This window comes from Merops nubicus, unplaced genomic scaffold (genome assembly GCF_000691845.1).
Source record: "Merops nubicus isolate BGI_N331 unplaced genomic scaffold, ASM69184v1 scaffold24702, whole genome shotgun sequence".
NCBI classification, from domain to species: Eukaryota; Metazoa; Chordata; class Aves; order Coraciiformes; family Meropidae; genus Merops; species Merops nubicus.
Window position 1 is genome coordinate 1 of NW_008595969.1, and position 17,714 is coordinate 17,714.

The 17,714-nt window shown below is 47.6% G+C and overlaps 1 protein-coding gene across 1 annotated transcript in view; it reads right to left on the reverse strand.

The window, feature by feature from the left end:
- Positions 1-6: 6 nt before the first annotated feature.
- The window catches only part of CRB2 (crumbs family member 2), a gene marked incomplete at its 3' end in the record, with an annotated part of 28,244 nt that continues 10,536 nt past the window's right edge, over positions 7-17,714 (reverse strand). Inside the window, exons 3-10 of the mRNA XM_008936251.1 lie at positions 15,912-16,107; positions 15,228-15,367; positions 14,597-14,779; positions 13,573-13,686; positions 3,522-4,472; positions 2,174-2,730; positions 1,146-1,311; positions 7-494 (exon numbers count right to left, since the gene is read on the reverse strand). Coding sequence (XP_008934499.1) covers positions 7-494; positions 1,146-1,311; positions 2,174-2,730; positions 3,522-4,472; positions 13,573-13,686; positions 14,597-14,779; positions 15,228-15,367; positions 15,912-16,107 — 2,795 coding nt within the window. The remainder of the gene's footprint in view (positions 495-1,145; positions 1,312-2,173; positions 2,731-3,521; positions 4,473-13,572; positions 13,687-14,596; positions 14,780-15,227; positions 15,368-15,911; positions 16,108-17,714) is intronic.

Below are 17,714 nucleotides of genomic sequence, written 5' to 3' on the forward strand. Positions count from 1 at the left end.
GAACTGCTCCGGCTGCGGGAAGGCGCCGCGGGCGCCGAAGGGCAGGTAGATGCCCCCGACCGCCACCCGCCCCAGGCAGCCCGTGAAATTCTCAGCCACGACGACCGCTGCGTTGCTCTTCAGGAAGTCCAGGTTCCCGGCGTTCCCCTGCAGAGTCACGTTAACGGCGCCGTCCAAGCGGAGCTGCCACCTGGAGGAGAGCGCAGCCGGCTCCTCCATCGCCACCGCCACCGTGTGCCAGGCGCCGTCCGCCACCGACTGCTGGCTCAGGAACCTGACGCCTTCGATGCTATTCCCACTCCTGATGTCAACGAGCAGGGAGGAGTTCTTAATGGCTATCTGGAGGGAATCCACTTCCTCCACAGCCCGAAGCAAAACAGCATCTTCATCCCTAGTCCTGAAATCCACGTGGAGGCTGCTCAGAGTTCTGGTCACTGATGTATTGCTGGTAAATTCAACGGCACCATAACTATTAAATGTTGCATTGGCCAAACCTACAAATAAAAGGGTAGCGCATAAGGGATTTGAAAGACAATTGGTGTCGTGTTTGAGGCAGACCAATGGCAAACCCCTGGCAGGTTCTCTCCCTTAAGACCCATGTAAGCTTAGTGTGAGCAGGATTACAGGCCTCGCCACTGGCAGCCTTAAAGCTCTTCCTGTTTACGGTTGCACCTCTGATAATAATGTCAAGCTCCTCAACAGCAACTTTTACTCGTCAATCTCACAGCAATGCACAAAAATGCCACTATTTTTAGTGATAAGAAGAAACTGAGACACCTTTGCAATATTTAATTGGGTCCCACGTGGTGGAATAACTCGAGACTCCAAAAATAGCTGACCATTGCAGAGAGCAGGATGGTCCTTGTGCTGCAAGGATAATTAGTCAGTCACTCCACAGGAGCAGCCAGGCTCCTCCCTGATCACGTCACACTAACACCTTTGAGTACCATCTTTGCTCTGTCACAACCCATGTGAACCCCTGAAGCACATCCCACCTGCAAGAGCGTGTGCCTGGCACTGCTCTGTTTCCTTTCTGCAGCACGTGTTTACTTTCACACCTCCTGCACCAGCACAAAGCAGGGGCAGTCCCCGTGGACAGTGAACATGAGGGGTTTTACCCACATGTGAGCGGGAGCGGTACGTACACACGTATCCTGCTGGAACATCCATACAGGTGGTAGCTTCAGGACACGGGTCACTCTGACACCAGACTCTCTCTTCACAAAATTTCCCAGTGAAATTTGCTGGACAGCTGCAATGGAAATCATTCCAAGTGACAATGCATCTGCCACCATTCTGACATGGTTCAGACTGAAAAACAAAACAGTGGAATTTAGGAGCAGTGTAATTCATCTTTGGATCTAAGAGAATCTGGCAGAAGGAAAGGTGACAACAAAGATCAGTAGGAGCAGCACTTGAATCAAGAAAGGAGTGTAATTAAAATAGTGACTCAACAGCAGCAAAGGAACCACAAGGGTCTCTGTACAAGAAATTCCTGAGACTTTGCCTTCCTCTCCCTTTGTGTGCTGCTGATCAACAGAAACTCCCCAGGCAGAGCTCCATCAATTTGGAAGAGAACAAAAGCAAAGGTGAGAAACAGGTGAAGCAAGCTCCAATGCTCCTGAAAACCTCACAAAGTTCTGGCACTAGAAGGACATACCTAACACCAGAGGGGTGACAATACTTTATAGTAGCTTGAGATTCAAGAAGGGCAAAATCAGGGATTATGGCCTCCCCACCTCCACATGTGGCATAAAGGAGAGGCAGCTTCTGATCTAAGGACACCTGGAGACAGTTCCTTTAACTGTTGTTGTCACGAATTCTGGGGGAAGAATTTGTCGTGCAATTGAAACAGGAGGAAGGGAGGAGCTGGAGAGGTTACTGGTTAGAGGGTGGAGTCTGGAAAGCACATGGGCTGGGCAAAACCAAGGTGGGCAGCACAAGAGCAGGCTACCCAAGTTCTACAAACTACCAAAACTACAGGGGAGCTAGAGAAAACCTGGTGCTTAAATTGTGTGTAGTATATTGACTGAAGCAGCAGCATATGGACCAAGTGTCCTTCAGTACTTAAAAACCTGCAAATGTTCCCAATCTCATCAGGAGTCAAACTGTTCTGTAATCACAGAACTATAATAAACTGCACCCACGTAGAGACACACGAGAGCGCTCATACCTTGCAGGTGTTATCAGAGATGCAGCCATTCACAAGATTACCAGCCTGAGCCCTGTTGAGTTCCTGTGGCAGACTGTAGTTGTCAACCTCAAAAAGCTGTATTTGGTGGCTGTTCAGTTGGATGTCTTGCAAACAGCCTTTAAAGTAGCCTCCCCACATATCAGTGCTGTCTGGGTCAGGATGTCCACCGACATACACCTCATCACCAGCTAAAAGAGGTCTTGCTAGGAGCTGTCCTAGCTCCAGGTATGTGTCTGACTGGTGAGCACCAACAGTTCCTCCTTGGAAAGACAGAACTACCAAATGTCTTCTCCCATCAACTAGATTTTCTGGAAAGGTCACAGCATCTGTAGATACCGTCTCTATCTTCAGTTTGCCATCCTTCAAGTAAATGGTTAGGCAGGGGTCAGTTTCGTTGCTGATTTGCAGAAGCAAACCGTTCGGTTTCCGACTACGAATGAAAAAGGAGATGTTGAAGTTTTCACCAAGGCTGTCAGAAAGGTTGAAAGAGGCAAAGCTGGTGGAGTTCTCTAGGCCAAATGTTGCTGCTGGGCGCTCTGGAAGAGAAACGAGATGCACATCAGCTCAATGACAAGGGAAATGCAGCTGGCCCAGGGGTATTCTAAGCTGCAGCTCCTTATGAATGGGCCAAGACCTTTCTTCCCAGCATTTTCAACGTGCATCAGGATAATTATGCTCTCTCCCCACACACGTCTGTGAAATTAAGAAGTGTGTCCTTGCTTTACCTGGAGGGCAAGAGTTCAAGAACTCAAGTAGCAGCAGAGGGAAACACAGGTCTAGCAAAGCCCTTGTCACCTAACAAATTTACTCATGGACTTTTAAGCTACAAAGTTGATTTTAAAATTCATAAATTGGACGACAGCAGAACAACATTATACTTGCCACATGAAGGGTTCAGGAGTGAAAGAAAAAATGGAAACTATTAATATAAGCCTTGCAAGAACAAAAAAATGCCAATAGATACAACTTTAACTCAAAATCATCAAAGAGCTCCCTTTAACACTTTGTGGTCTATTTATAAAGTAATACATCCCTACTCATCCTCAACTCAGAAGCTCAAGATCAACTATTCCCAGCAGAACAACTTCCCTGCCCTGCTGCATTCACATACATCAAACACAAAGATGAAGTCAGACAGACAATTGGTCCTGCAGGAGCAAGTGACAGAAAAAGGATCATTGAGAATTTTATTTACAGAGCATTTTGCTTTAGTTTTCTCCCAGGCCAAGAAGAGAACATTGCTTCCAGAGCTGGCACCAACTCTTGTCTCGTATCTCTGAGGCACCGACAGAGAGGCGCTGGCAGATGCAAATGATGTGGCACTTACCATCCGTGCAAGCAGGGCCTCCGTAAGGCCTAGAGCACTCGCACCTGAAGGTTGCCCAGAGGTCCACACAGAGCCCTCCATGGAAGCAGGGCTGGGAGAGGCACCACTCCGTCCGGTCGCAGCCCCGCTTCACTGGGGACGACTCGCCCGCAGGCAGATCCCCGGGGAGCACAGCTTCAGCATCTACCTGGAGGTCCTCCAGGCAGCCAACAAAGCCTTGCTGGCTCTGCGTGTTGTTGGCCATGGGATCGTCAGCACCTCCAACATACACGTTCAGGAAGGCATGTGGGATGGAAGTGGGGCCACGTGGGACTGGAGAGCTCTGCAGGCAGACTCCTGCGTCACAGGAGCCATGCCAGAGCCTTAGCTGCACAGTGCTGCTGTGCACAGCAACTTCGACTTTATGCCACTGGCCATCGTCCACTCTCAGCCCCTCCAGGAGCAGCTCATACCCAACGTCCTCCCTCTTCAGTGCTGCGTGCAGGATGCCCCCACAGAGCTCCAGGAACAAGTACTCAGCTTCGTGGCCTCGATAAAAAAGGATAGCGCTGGGCAAGGTGGTGCGGAAGCGGAGGGACACGCTGGCAAGCTGGCCTCCTGCTGCGTCCCTCCTGCTCTGATTGCTCACGGGCAGCTCAATGAGCAGATACCCTCTGGAAGCAAAGGAAAACGTTGTTGGTGTTGAGCATGTGGCATCATAGAAACCAGGCTGGCACTGGCACAGGTGGCCGTGGCTCTCAGCTTGGTAGGTTGGGATGCACAAGGCCTCATTTTGGCAGTCGTGCGTCTGGCACCCAGTGAGCTTGACAGAGCAGTTCTTCCCTCCCCATACAATGCCATCCTGGCTAGGGGCACAGTGGCAGGTATAGTCAGCAATGCCATCCTCACAGACAGCTCCATTCTTGCAGGGACCCTCCTCACACTCATTGATGTTAACAGCACACTCCACACCTGGAAAGAGATTCAGAAAGGGGATCTCACTGCAGGGGACTGTGACTCCCTTCCCCAGAGCCAGCCTGCCAGGCACAGACTGCCCTCCCCAGCACTGCTGCTCCCTGAGTCATCCTCTTCAGGAAACCACCAAAGGACCAGGAGCTGTCAGCAGGGAGCCCCACGCTCACTACAGAGTGCCCTAACACTGACACAGGAGCCCCGAAAACGGACTCCTGTGGGTGCTCTTTACAGAGCATCATCCAACAGACTCTGTCCTCCCTAGACAACCTCAAACACCACAGGCAACCAACGTGCAGAGGACATTACAGAGACAAAACAGCACAGACAAGGATTTTATGCTTCTTCCATAATAGATTTGGTATGCTGAAATTCAAGTTAAGCCTGTAGATCTGACCAGAGCATGTTTCATGCACCTCTGTTGTAGACAGCATTAGAATGGGAAACTATTGGGAAGCCTCAGGAAAATTCAAATTCCCAGATGACCCTCCTAGTTGTAAAATGCTCAGAAAACTCAATTCATTACTGAAGAATAAACAAAATGTGCTCCACAGGCACTTTGCCACACGTGCACTAAGCTGATTTCAGTTCTGTCCAGTCCTGCAGAAGTGAACTGGGTAAAAAGTCCTGTGCTGGCTCCTGGAGGCACACAGATCTCAACAGTACTCAAGTAAATTACAAGACATTACACTCAAATCTGGATAATGAAAATCTGCTGTCATTTTCCTGAGCATCTCCAGACTGACAGAAGAGCCCTTCTGTACCGGTTCATTTTATCTAGCCCATAACACTGGGTTTCACTAATCTTCAGAGACAGTCACACAGATAAACCAAGCACGGATTATCCCAACTAATAGCATTACACCCGAATCTAGCTAGCAAGCACAACCAGGACAGCAGAAAGAAAAAGAAGGAATCCACACACAAAGGAGAGGAATCAAAACACAAAAGACATTTGTAAAGAAAAGCCACCAGACAGAATGTGCATGTCAAAAAGATTAGAGAGTAGCCTGAGGGAAAGAGATGTGGGGAGATGGGGCATTAGGAGCACTGCAGCTGGACTTGATGTGTGATAAAATAAAAAAACAACCCTCAGCAAAGACACAGGCTGCTGGAATTTCTGCGTGGATGGCTTGTTCCCCTCCTGCCCCAGCAGTGCTCCCAGAGCCTCCACAAACGTACCCTGCTCCTAAGCAAGTCTCCCAGCTCTCCTGGGCCCGTGTTCTCTTGCTGTCCCAGGACCAGCCCTACAAGACAGGTGAGGCCCCAACACCAGCCCCCAGCTCCAAACCATGGGGCTGTGCCGGGGGGGGGGCGTAACACGGCTGGAGCTCTGAGCAGCACCAGAAGAGAGACAGAAGGATCTGGTAATTCTGCACTTTCCAGCTATGCTAGAGCTGTTCTGCAGGCAACATCATCTCGGCCTCCTCTAGGATACAGCTCTCTACTGATGTCAGCTAGGGGAGAACTGCTCTGTGTAGTGCCTGGGGACAAGCACAGAATTTGGCCAACGATGTCTGCCCTGAGGAAGCGCGCAGCTGAGGGGCAGATTCAGAGCTGCTAATGCTACCTCAGTGCAGCTTTTCTTCTCCAGCTATTAATGTTGGGCTTGCTCAGCACACAGCCTGGGGGTGATCTTACCCGTAAAGGAGGCAGCAAGGACAGAATTAAGATTTCAGCACGAAGCCAAGGAAGGAAATGTGTGGGAATAAATAGAGTATAATGGCATCTCTGGGTCTGGAGAAAGCCAGTCTGGGAGAAGATGGGAAGTCTTCAATTGGAATTAAGAAAAATCAGTAGAGGGGTAGAACTATGTGGGGAGGGGTTTCTGAGCTATCAGTGCATTGCAGGGCTCTCAAGACTGTAAGAGGCAGGTCTGCAGTCCAGTTTGAGCAGAGGGGCTGTTGAATGGTGTCAGAAAGAGGGATCTGGTATAGTCCCAAATCCTTAAAATGCTGCTCATTTCAGATCAGAGCTGCTGATATCTACCAGGACAATGAGGACAAGATAGCATTGGTTTGGATAACAAAAGGAAAGGTGAATTTTTGCATTTCTGGGAAGGGTGGGAGGCAAGGGGAGAGCCCCATTTTCCAGTATCACATTCCAGACCAGGTCTCTCCCCGTGGCACAGCAGCAGGAACAAACACCTGCCTCGGCTGTTTCCACCCCCAGCTGACACCTGCGGGGTGAGCGCTTCACTCCAGGAGGCAAATTAGTCCCTCGGGTGAGCGCACAACCCCGGGCTGGTGGCTAATTAAACAGCGAGCTTTCCCAGGGGACACAGCTCCTTTGATTTCTTCAGTTATTTGTTTGAAATGGGTGAAAAGAATACGCTGACATTTCAGGTCCTTACACACTGCTGTGTAACCTCACAGCTTACAAAGAGGCAAAGGAAACGTTCGGCAGCAGAAAGAGGGAGGGCAGCTCTTCCCAGAGGAACCAAACCCACCAGCATCACCCTCACCACTGTCGCTGTTCCTGCCGGCAGAGGGGCAGCCCTCACAGGACTAAAGCAGGAGTGGGACAGGGCCCCTAAACCACCCCCGAGGTACTCCTGCCCTCCTAGCAGCCAGTGAAATGACCGATTTTAACTTGGAGCCTTTTTTAACCTGATAACAGAGGAGACGGCGCAAGAGTTCTAAAAATCTGGCTCATGAATTTTTGCCTGGAAGCCAACATCACCCCCAGCTAACTCCTCACGTGCCTCCTGCTGAGATACCCTCACCGGCCAGCTCTCCTGCCCTCTCTCCTCCTCCATTAGTACCAGTGACTCTTGTCACTGTGTTTGAACACCTCTGGTTTGTCAGATCCTTCAGTTACACCAAAATGAGGCAGAGGAAGGAGATTTCTGTCACATATTGCTTCCCAGGTGTTCATTTCAGTGCAGCAGAGGGGTTTGTAATTCGGGGTTTTGGCTGCAGATGACAGAGTGTAAATGAACAAGGTGATGCCAGCAAAATGAAGGAATTTTCCCTACTTCAGAATAAGAAAGATTTTTGCTGTAGACCATTACAGAAAAAAATAAAAGGGGGGATGACTCCATTTGATAAAAACAACTTATGTAGCTGCCTCTGTTCCCTCTAAACTTCTTAGCTCAGATGTTTACTATTGTTTGAACATATGTAACACAGAGTAATGTTGCCAGTCTGACTCATTACATCATTAGGAGACTAAGATGTTCAAGGAGTTTCTTATCTAGTTAAAGACTAACAAATGCAACCAGTAGAACTTGTTATCTGAAAATCTGACAAGTGCTATTTAAAAGGATGCTGCTATCTGGAGACAAGTATTTTCAAACATTCAGTTAATTTAGCAGTTTTTAAGCCACAGTCCCAAGCTAACAACCCATAGGGGCTGCAGCCTACAGCAGTTGCAAATACAAACCTATTCACTAGGTTCTAAAGTGTTGCCAATGTGGTGAGAACAGTCTTGTTTCACAGATGCAAATGTTACTGGAATCCATGCAGTTCACCATTCCCTGAAGGAAAGTAACGATTTACTCACTGCTATTAATAATCAAAGATTAATTGTATACAGTGTAAAAATCATATACTTCAACAGATACATAATATGTTAAAATAAGAAACACACAGAAAGAGAGATATTCTAATTTAGCTGTCATATACAAAAAAAACAACTTGAAGGACAAGGTCTATTCATCCCAGTCTCGAAATATGTGAGTTCAGTGGGGCTCCCTGCCCAGCCCCAGCTTGCCCTCTCCGGTAAGACAGCTGAATTCCCAGCAACCTCTCCCTGGTGCATCCTAATTAGGGTTTGTATTAGTATTATCAAAAGAAAAAAGGAGGGGAGGGAATGAGTGGGGGGAGAGAGAATTAGCCGCAGCAAATGGACCCCGACACAATTATATTTGCACAATTACTGCCATTTCCATGGCAACACACTGCTTTGACCTCTCTCCCACCGTGCACTACTCCTTGAGGAGCCGGTGGGGGAGGAGCCGGAGAAGCGCACAGGCCGGCAGAGGGTTCGTCCTGCGAGCTGAAACAAAAACTACTTCTCAATAGAGGAGTTTTAAATCATCAAAGAAAAAAGGCAAGTTGCGAGAACATCCGTAAAAAGCAAACCTAACGTCTCCCAGAAGTGCCGGGCAGCCAGCTGCGTGTGTGCCGGGACGCCGTACCACGGGACAGCCCGGGACAGCCCCAGGACAACCCGGGAACAGCCCCAGGACAACCCCAGGACAGACCGGGGCAGCCCCAGGACACCCCGGGACACCCCGGGGACAGCCCCGGCAGAGGGGCACACGCAGCCTGCGGCCAGCTCCGCGCTCAGCCTGCGGCAGCCAGGACATTCCTCGCCCTAAAGTTTGCAAAACAAAACTTCAGGTCTCTCCAAAACAAAAACGTTCTTCCTTTCCAGCCAGCCCTGGCTCCTGCTCGTGCCTCCAGCCCGCCAGTCGCACCGCCAGCTCCTGCCCCGGGCATCACCCCAACCCTCCGGCCACGCTGCAGCCACTGCACAGCTCTCGTTACCTGCCAGCAGGAAAACTCCCCTCAGGATCACGCCAATCAGCACAGGTCTCATGGCCGACTCCTTGTGGACATTTGTGACAGTAAAGGGGAAAAAAAATGGGGGTGAAGGAGGGGGGGGATGACAAAAAAAGGCCGGGCTGAAGCGGCAGAACGTGTGCAAGCGCTCCCTGATGCCAGCCAGCCAAACGGGGATTGGAGATGGAAGCAGCCAATATAGCAGAGCCCTGCGCTGGGGCAGATCTAATCCAGCCCTGCTCCAGCCCTCCCAGCTGGCCTCTCTCAGCGCTGACATGAAGAATGTGTGCTCCAGCACAGCCCCGACACAGAAACACCCTGCAGGAGCCACAGCCTGAGCTCCACCAGTACCGAGTCCAGAGACAACCTCGTGCCCTTGCCACCTCCCGGGTGAATCTGCCAAATTCCACAAATAAGGCCAAAATATGGATTTTTTTTTTTTTTTTTTTTTAACAGGCTAAGCCAAAAAGCTGCATTTCCACCACTGTGTAACACCCAAACCAAACAGGGAGAGTTGTAAATGCAGAGGACAACCTGGGCCCTGCTGTACGTTCAATACTGACTCAACTGGGGACCAGCACCTCACGTCGTTTCCTTCCTCTGCGTGCCCAGTTCTGTGCATTTGTGAGTACAAGCATTTCCATTCTCCAGTACTAATGAAGAAAATTCTCAAGTTTTAACTGCCATGATCTGCTTCTCTGGAGTCAAACTGAACAGAAGGAAATTCCCTGCATTATGCTGACTGCACTGGTTCAACATGGGACTGCAGAATCAAAATGCTCTCCTTCCTTATTAGAATCCTTATAAAATTAGCTGTTGCAATCTCTTTTTTTTGTTTTGTTTTGTTTTGTTTTGTTTTGCTGTGGTTAGGGGGAAAGGGAGTTTGAAAAAAGTTTGAAATTACTTTCATGTTGTAAAGTTCCTGGTGGCAGAACTGTACTTTCATGTTGCAAGGAGCCCAGAGAAGGTTCTTATTTCCATGAAGAAACGTTATCTGGGAGCTTTGCCCCAAACTTGGGAGTCTCTGTTAGGATCAATGTCAGGTCCAAGCAAACAAAAACTCCCATGTCAGACTCCAGAATCTGCACGAGCAGTATCACTTCAAGATATTAAAAGAAAGCATTCCAACCACTCTTGTAGCGATTTTATTTTCTTCAGTTCACTCAATCTAAACATGCCAGTCTGTTTTACAGATATTTTAAGCTGGAGGGATATGGTGTTTGTTTGGAGCCCAAACTCCTGAAACAGTCCTGCCTGGGTCCTATGCACACACAGACCCAGCACAGATTTTAGATACTATCCATATCAGCTGTTATTGTTCAAGAGAAAACAAACGGGTCGCTTGTGCCCCTTCAACCGCCTGCTGCAACAGTGCAGTGTAACAACTGTGAAGACTGGAGCAGGTTAAATCCCTGCAGAAGGGAGAAGCAGCATGGAACAGAATGGAAGGGGAGCAGAGGGGGGTCTCACATGTGTTCCCTAGCTCCCTTCAGCTATATTTACCGAAAGGGATTCTGTTGAAGGGGTAACAGTCCTCTAATCTCTTTACTAGCTTAGCCTTTTAGCTGCCCTTTCTATAGAGGCTACATCTCTAAAACAAATCTGACATCAAGAAATAGCAGCACAGAAAAATTAAATCTATCTGAAGGTGGTTAGAAGGAAGAGGCACCTCTCAAGACCTGCAGCCCAGGAACTCACATGTGTTTGGTCTGGGCTAGCACAGAGGTACAGAGTAACCCTTTATAGCTACACAGAAGGCAGCCTACTTCTTTAAAGACGATTGACAAAGACATTATGGCTGACCAGTGCTCTCAAATTACAGTGAGACACATTCACAATCACAATCCCTCCCCAACCGACCACCACAGCACCTTCTGAATTCTCAGGGAAGCAGAAGCATTACTCAGCCACTGCAAAGAGCTCAGGATGTCACCACCATCAGCAGGTGCCTCTGCCAAGGGGTGCCCGTGGCTGCAGTGCCCCTCACCAGGCTGACCCAGGCCACAGCACTGTAGTTTAGGACACTGTCTTTCTGAAGACAGCTTTAGCAGCCATGGAAATACAAGTGGGAGTGCTCAGGCCAAAACTTTCTTTAAAAGTTTTTGAAGAATGAATGAGTCAAATTCCACTTAAGTGGTTACTCTCTTGCAAGTTACAACTGGGTTCCCATTCCAAATGGAGGTACCTGGTTTTTCCATGTCCTGGTGTAACCTCCTGCCTAGTACATATGTGATGGACTGAAACCATTCCTATGAATAAATAATTAATTTTGTGGGTTTTGTTTGTTTTTGTTTTTTTTTTTCCCCTAAAAAACAGACTTTTCCTAATATGCTTTTTCTCTTGACCACAGTTGCCAGAATTTCCAAGACCATGCAAGATTCATTCTCTTTGTCACTTCATTTAGTATCTGTGCAATCTTTAGACTCATATTTGTTACAACCTCTTCTAAAGCACAAGCTGACCCCCTGAACAGACTTTTCAGGGCCTATGGTGCAGTTCTCTGAGGAATGAGGCACTGCTTTTGCAACAACCACATTTCAGAGAGCTGGCTCATCTCCCTGCACTGCTGTAGCCTGAGACAGCACTGAGGCAGTTAATTTGCAAAGAAAGAATTTCTCCTGACTCACATTGTTATCCCAACACTCCCCAAATTCCTCAGACTGAAATTAAAAAAAAAAAAAAAAAATACAGAAAGAACCCCTGCTGCCCTAAGAAAGCATTCTTCATCCGAGTAGCAAGTTCATTTTAATCAGCAGAGGCAGCTTAAACCCAAGTTCATGGCAGATCTAAGCTGCTACAGAAATGTGTTTTGAACAGAAACATTATGGGAAGCTTCACAAAGTTGTTCTGTGATCCTAATATGAAGTAATAAGCTGTTTACCCAGCATGACTGTACTGGGATTAATTGACAAAGGAGGGGAGATTAATTGCTATTATTTCCCTGTCAGCTTCACTCCTCCACACACACTCACTGATCTCACAGACTGCTCCCAGCCTTTCACTGTGTTAATGTGTCAGAACTACCTCAGCTGAGACAAAGTCCTTTACCAAAAGCAATATCCAGAAGAGCAACCTGCTTCTAATCCACCTCAAGTACTAATGAACCCAAATTTGATGCAGCAGAATGAACTCTAGCACTCCTTTGCCCATCATCCTGTGTTTCTGTCAGCTTTTCTGCCCATGAGCACGCTAAGAATTGGAAAGGATTAAACAGATCTACAGTTTGGCAAAGCACAACGAAATTCTGAACTCTGTGAGGGTGCTGGGGCACTGAGGGAGGAGAAGGGAAGGAGGCACATATGTGCGTGGGAATTCTGACAAGCAGGAGAAACTTTAAACCATCTCTTTGGACAAGATCTCTGTTATCAGTACACCATTGTAACCACCCAAGGAAGTGGCAATAAGACCTTAGATAAAAGCCTGTCTTCAAAGACCTCACCTACAAAAGCAAATTCTTCTTGGCCTAGCCTAAATTAGGAATACAAAGCAAAGGAGATAGGCTGGAAACCACCCCCAAGATTTCAGTTCAGTTACAGAAGGTGTTAACTAGGAGTTGATTTTGGTTCTGGGAGTTGAAGTACCTGTGTAATGGGTCTTCCCCGGCAAGAGCTGCACAGTTACACCAACAGAGCTCAACCGCTATGACCACAGAAGGGAAACAAAACTTTCCATGCAGTAAAGGCCAAAGACAGTCTCCGGAATGCTGCTACCTGCTGTTGCAAGAAGTTAAAGGGACAAGGCTTTCTTTTGGCTTCAGGTTTTTCTTCTTCCCACGAGATGGCAGCCTAGTAACACTGCGGAAAAGGTACAACCACCTCGGAAACGTGAAATACAAGCTTGTGCTGGGGACGGCTCCTCTTTGGTGTCAAGTTGCTCAAAACAGAGTACACAAGGAATTTAAAGACGTAGAAGACTGAGAACAAACGTGGTTTAGGATCAGTTAGCAGTGTACCTTCCTGACAGAGTTGATGTGCAATATTCACTACCCCTAGTTTCTAAGCTAGAAAATTGAGACCCGTTAGGGTCAGGCAGGGCATTTGTGTAAGAATCCAGACACACCATTCCCTTGTAAACAGAGAAGGCTTCGTTTGCTCACACCACAAAGACCTTCTGACCTCCTCACACAGCAGATTACTGCCTTCAGCCAGAGATTGCTGACTCTTATCATCCAGGGGTGTTAGGGAATGGAGATGTTTTACAGATGGCTTATGTGCTGGTAAGCCTGTCTGCTACAGGCAGTAGCTTGTGACAACTAGAATCTTAAGCACCCTGTTTTTATTTGAAGGCTGGTTTTGTTCACCTTCATAGTATGTGTCTAAAAGAACTCCCACAGTTCCTCCAGTGAACTTTCACTCCAGGACACAGATCTCCTAGATATACTGGTCCAGATTCTTCTACACAGTTGATCTTCTGTCTCAAAATCTAATTCACAGCCTGTATCAAGTTCCCTGACCAAAATCACATAGTGTTCCCATGGCATTTGAGCCCTGAACTGCAGACATCCAGCTGCACTACTGCCACAGTCCCCACGGTGCACCTCAGCCCTGCAGTAATGCAGCAGGATGGGATCCCAGCCCCCTCCCCAGCGTTACCTGAATAACCTGCTGGGCAGTGACAAAGGAAGCCGTTGGTGAGGTCCACGCAGAGCCCTCCGTTCTGACAGGGCTGGGACTCACACTCGTCAATGTTGGTAACACAGGTCTCCCCTGGGAAGCAAAACCACAAACACCCACCTTAATGCACATCCTGTCAGTGAAGGAAAGAACCTGAATGACACCTATGTTTTTGCACTTCTTTTTTGTCATCTTCTTGAACTATAGCACATGTCTCCAGACACTCTGGCAAAACAAATACTATCACTGAAACAGGGGAAATGAAGTGCAGGAAGGTCAAATGATTTTCCAGTGTCATGAAAGTGAGTAGTGTCAGCATTAGAACCTTCTGAACCATTCCCACCTGTGCAGTAGTGGACCAAACTCTCATTTTTTTCTCAAAAAAGAATGAACTATTATTGAGCCCCTCCTATGAGGGAATCTCCCCAGCTGTTAAATCCAGCCTTTTTTACACATCTATAAACCAGGGAAAGGGTGATATTTCAGCTGAACATCCACAGAGCTTCTAGCTCCGAGACAGATATCAAGAACTCCCCCTCCTCCTACCCACTCTGATTATAGGGTTGCTGTCATGAGAATAGTTTCATCAAGGAAACACCTAGGATAGTTATGTGGGATTCTAGGGAATTAGTTTCCTCTGAAAAGGAGTTTCACAGATACCCTGTAGGGATGAATTCTCCCATATGTATGAGAGACTGACAAAGAGAAATCACCTTGGCATCTGCATAGCCAGAGGGCATTCATTAAAGCACTTGGAAAGTGCAGAGGCTGGTGCCTCAGCCCTGGGACAGGCTTGCTGGACAGAGAATGACAGTCAGGCAGCTGCCTGCAGGGTATTCTTAGGGTCTGTGAACAGAAGCACGTTCCTGATGCACCAGGCTGCTGCCCCCTCTGAAGTTCCAGCGATTTTTGTTGCACAGGTAACATTGCCCAGTTCCTGTCTACTCAAACCACGCAGCAGCTACTAGGTGCAGGCAGGATGACCAGTTCCTGCATAGCTCACCTGTAAAGCCTGGCTGGCACCAACAGAGGAAACCAGCTGCTTGGCTGTAGCTGAAGTTACTGGGGAAGTCCGGGCGTGTTCCGTAGTGGGCTGGGTGGGAGCGCTGGTAGCAGAGCCCTCCGTTGTGACAGGGAGCTGCTGCACACTCATCCTCATCCTCCTCACAGTGCTGCCCCGTGTAACCTGCCAGACACAGCGTCAACAGCACGCACAGCTTCACTGAACCAGTCCCCCAAAGGCTGTGGCTGCCTTGCAGGGGAGAGTAAGACCCAGAAGACACTGCAGCTGGTCTAGCAGGCAGTGCCAGGCTCCTCTGCTTTCTCCACCATGCCCAATGCAGGAGGCAAATAATCAGTTTGCAGGAAAGCATTACTTCATGAGAGAAAAACACATGAAGGAAAAGGCAGAAAAGAGAAAGACAATTTTATGGTTGAGAAACAGGTCAACTGAACCTTGGGATGGCCTGCAAAGGGCAGCAGTGGCAGCCTGACTGTTTCAAACGACAAAAAAATCCCACAGGACCATGCAGTACAATCATTAATTCTTTACTTCTCCAACACAGCACGTTAGCCTGTGCTCTCCATCACTGGGTATCCACATGCCAGCATAGCAAAACAGATTTCTAACCTACCTGGCCAGCAGGCACAGCTGTAGCTTTTGATCCCCTCCACACACGTGGCATTGTTCAGACAGGGCTGAGAGGCACACTCCAGGATGTCCAGCTCACAGTGGTCCCCCTCGAAGCCTGTCTCACTGCAGTCACAATGGTAGCTGTGGGGCAGCAAAACAGAGCAATGTGTGAACTCTTAATTTGACTGCAAAGCCCAGTATGAGGAGAGATCAAACACAGCTAAGCTGTCAGTCCTCACACCCACTGATGGGGTAGAGGAAAAAGGCAGTTCCATCTGCACAGACATGCCAGGCTGGTGACAGAGCAGACAGCCCTCAGCACTCTCTGAGTTCATGCATTACCTGTGAAAAGGTGAATTCAGACACACAGGTACGTCCTCAGCAGTTGCCTTTGCTGTTCATGTTCTGCAAGCCACTTCCCTTTGTAGCTGATATGTCAGCTGGAAGCAGTAACAGGAATCTTTTCCTGGTGCTCTTTATGCATCCTAGGAGTTCTGCTATTGGGAGGGGCCCTCTCACTGCCATAAATCACTCTCAGTTACTGTCACTGGGACCACTGGGATGTACATTTAAGTAAATCTAACATCCCCACCCCCAGTTTCTACTCAGATTTTCACAGGTTACACTAAGTAGACCCTTAGATCAGTCCTGTTATCTAATTGCCCAAACATCCCCAATTTCTCACCCGTTAATGAGGTCATGACACGTCCCATTGTGCTGGCATGGTTGGCTCTCACATTCATCGATGTCTTCCTCACAGTGGATCCCTTGGTAACCTGGTGCACAGGTGCAGGTGTAGAACCCAACGTGATCATGGCACAAGGCCCCATTCTGGCAAGGGTCTGAAGCACATTCATCTATTTCAGCATCACAGTTCACACCTTTGTTACAAAACAGAGAAATATCTGTGTTACAAATCCAGAAACGTATAGCTGTGCTGCCTGGGCTTCTGAGCTGGAATCATAAAAACCATGTTATCAACCCAAACTGGCTAGCAGAGTGATCTGTTCTGATTTTGCCATTGGAAGGCTATGAACCTTACATGATCACATGATTCTTACAAATTAGAACCTTTGATTTTTGTTTGCAAACAAAATTATTTTGTCTAGACTTTTAGATTTTAGCCTTCTATCAAAATTAGAAATAGTTTCCAGTATTTGTAAAACTTTAGCCTCATTCATTCAGGTTTGCTTAAGTAGCCAATCTGTCAGCACTTCACAAATATCATCCATTTGCTGAGGAAGAGGGAAAATCTTTATCTTACATACAGTTCTTAAAAATCTAATAGCTGTTTAGGTTTGGGATCCTGTGTGGGCAGGGAGGACAGGGATGGGCAGAGAAGAATCATGCTGCTAGTCAGTGTTATTTAAACTTCTATATATGATATAGCTCTTACAGTTTTAGTTAGACATGGTACTCTTCACTTGTGTTGCGTTGCTATTAATCAGATCCAGTGTTCTACATCAGAGGCAGCTGCATTTTGTGTATGGGAAAAGTGATCTCTACCTGCTGCTCCAAAACATTGTTCCATTTGTTTAAATAATATTTGGAACTTGCTTTGAGTTACCTAGGAAAACAGCATTAAAGCAGTGCAAAACTCTAATTACAGTGACACTAGATAGTAGTAAGTAATTTTATTACAAAATGCTATTAAAAATTAATGGTTAGCTCCAATGCTATTAGTCAAGAATAACAGTAAGTCATGTATTTTTGGTCCAAAGTTTCAGCTTTCCCTGGCAGAACTAGCCCTCTTGTGCAACTTCCATGCAACTACTTTCCCATACTATGTTCCATCTCTGTGAGCTGTCCATGGCCTGGCATCACCTCCAAACCTTAGTCACTAGAGTGGCACCTGCCAATCCATCTAATCTGCCCTTCTTGGCAAATGCTGACCACAGAGTGCCCATGGCCATCCTAATCCTGATGGAATGTGGGCCCCCTAATCTGCTGGTTCAAACCCGTCAATACCCACACAAAACTTCCTTCACCCAAATTCCAGCTGCCAGTGCCAGGAAACAACCCAGCCTTGCTAGCCAAAGGTGCTCGAACCTCTGGATGAAGCACTGGATCACAAAGCAAAGCCTCATATTTGGCATCAGAATAACTTGGAGCACAACAAACTCCTCCAGCTTCTTGGGTCATTTTATCACTTCCTTGACAGGGGAATCTCACAATCCCAAACTGAGACTTCAGCATAAAGATAAAAAAGACACTCATTTACAAAGACAGAATTATGCTTGATACTCAAAATCAGTAGCAAAACCTAAGGCCTACACAGAAATTCTGCTCTTTTCCTCCTTCATCTCTGTCCATTTTTATCAGAGTGAGTCAGCATCAGGGACTGCATTCCTGATGTTGTAACTTCTCCTCATTCCACTGGTAATCAGCAGCATTCCTTCACAGCAACCTAACTCTTCAAACACTTCAGACTGTGACAACGAGGGAGGCTGAGAAAGTTCACGTGCTAGGTGGTACCAGGCAGCCATGG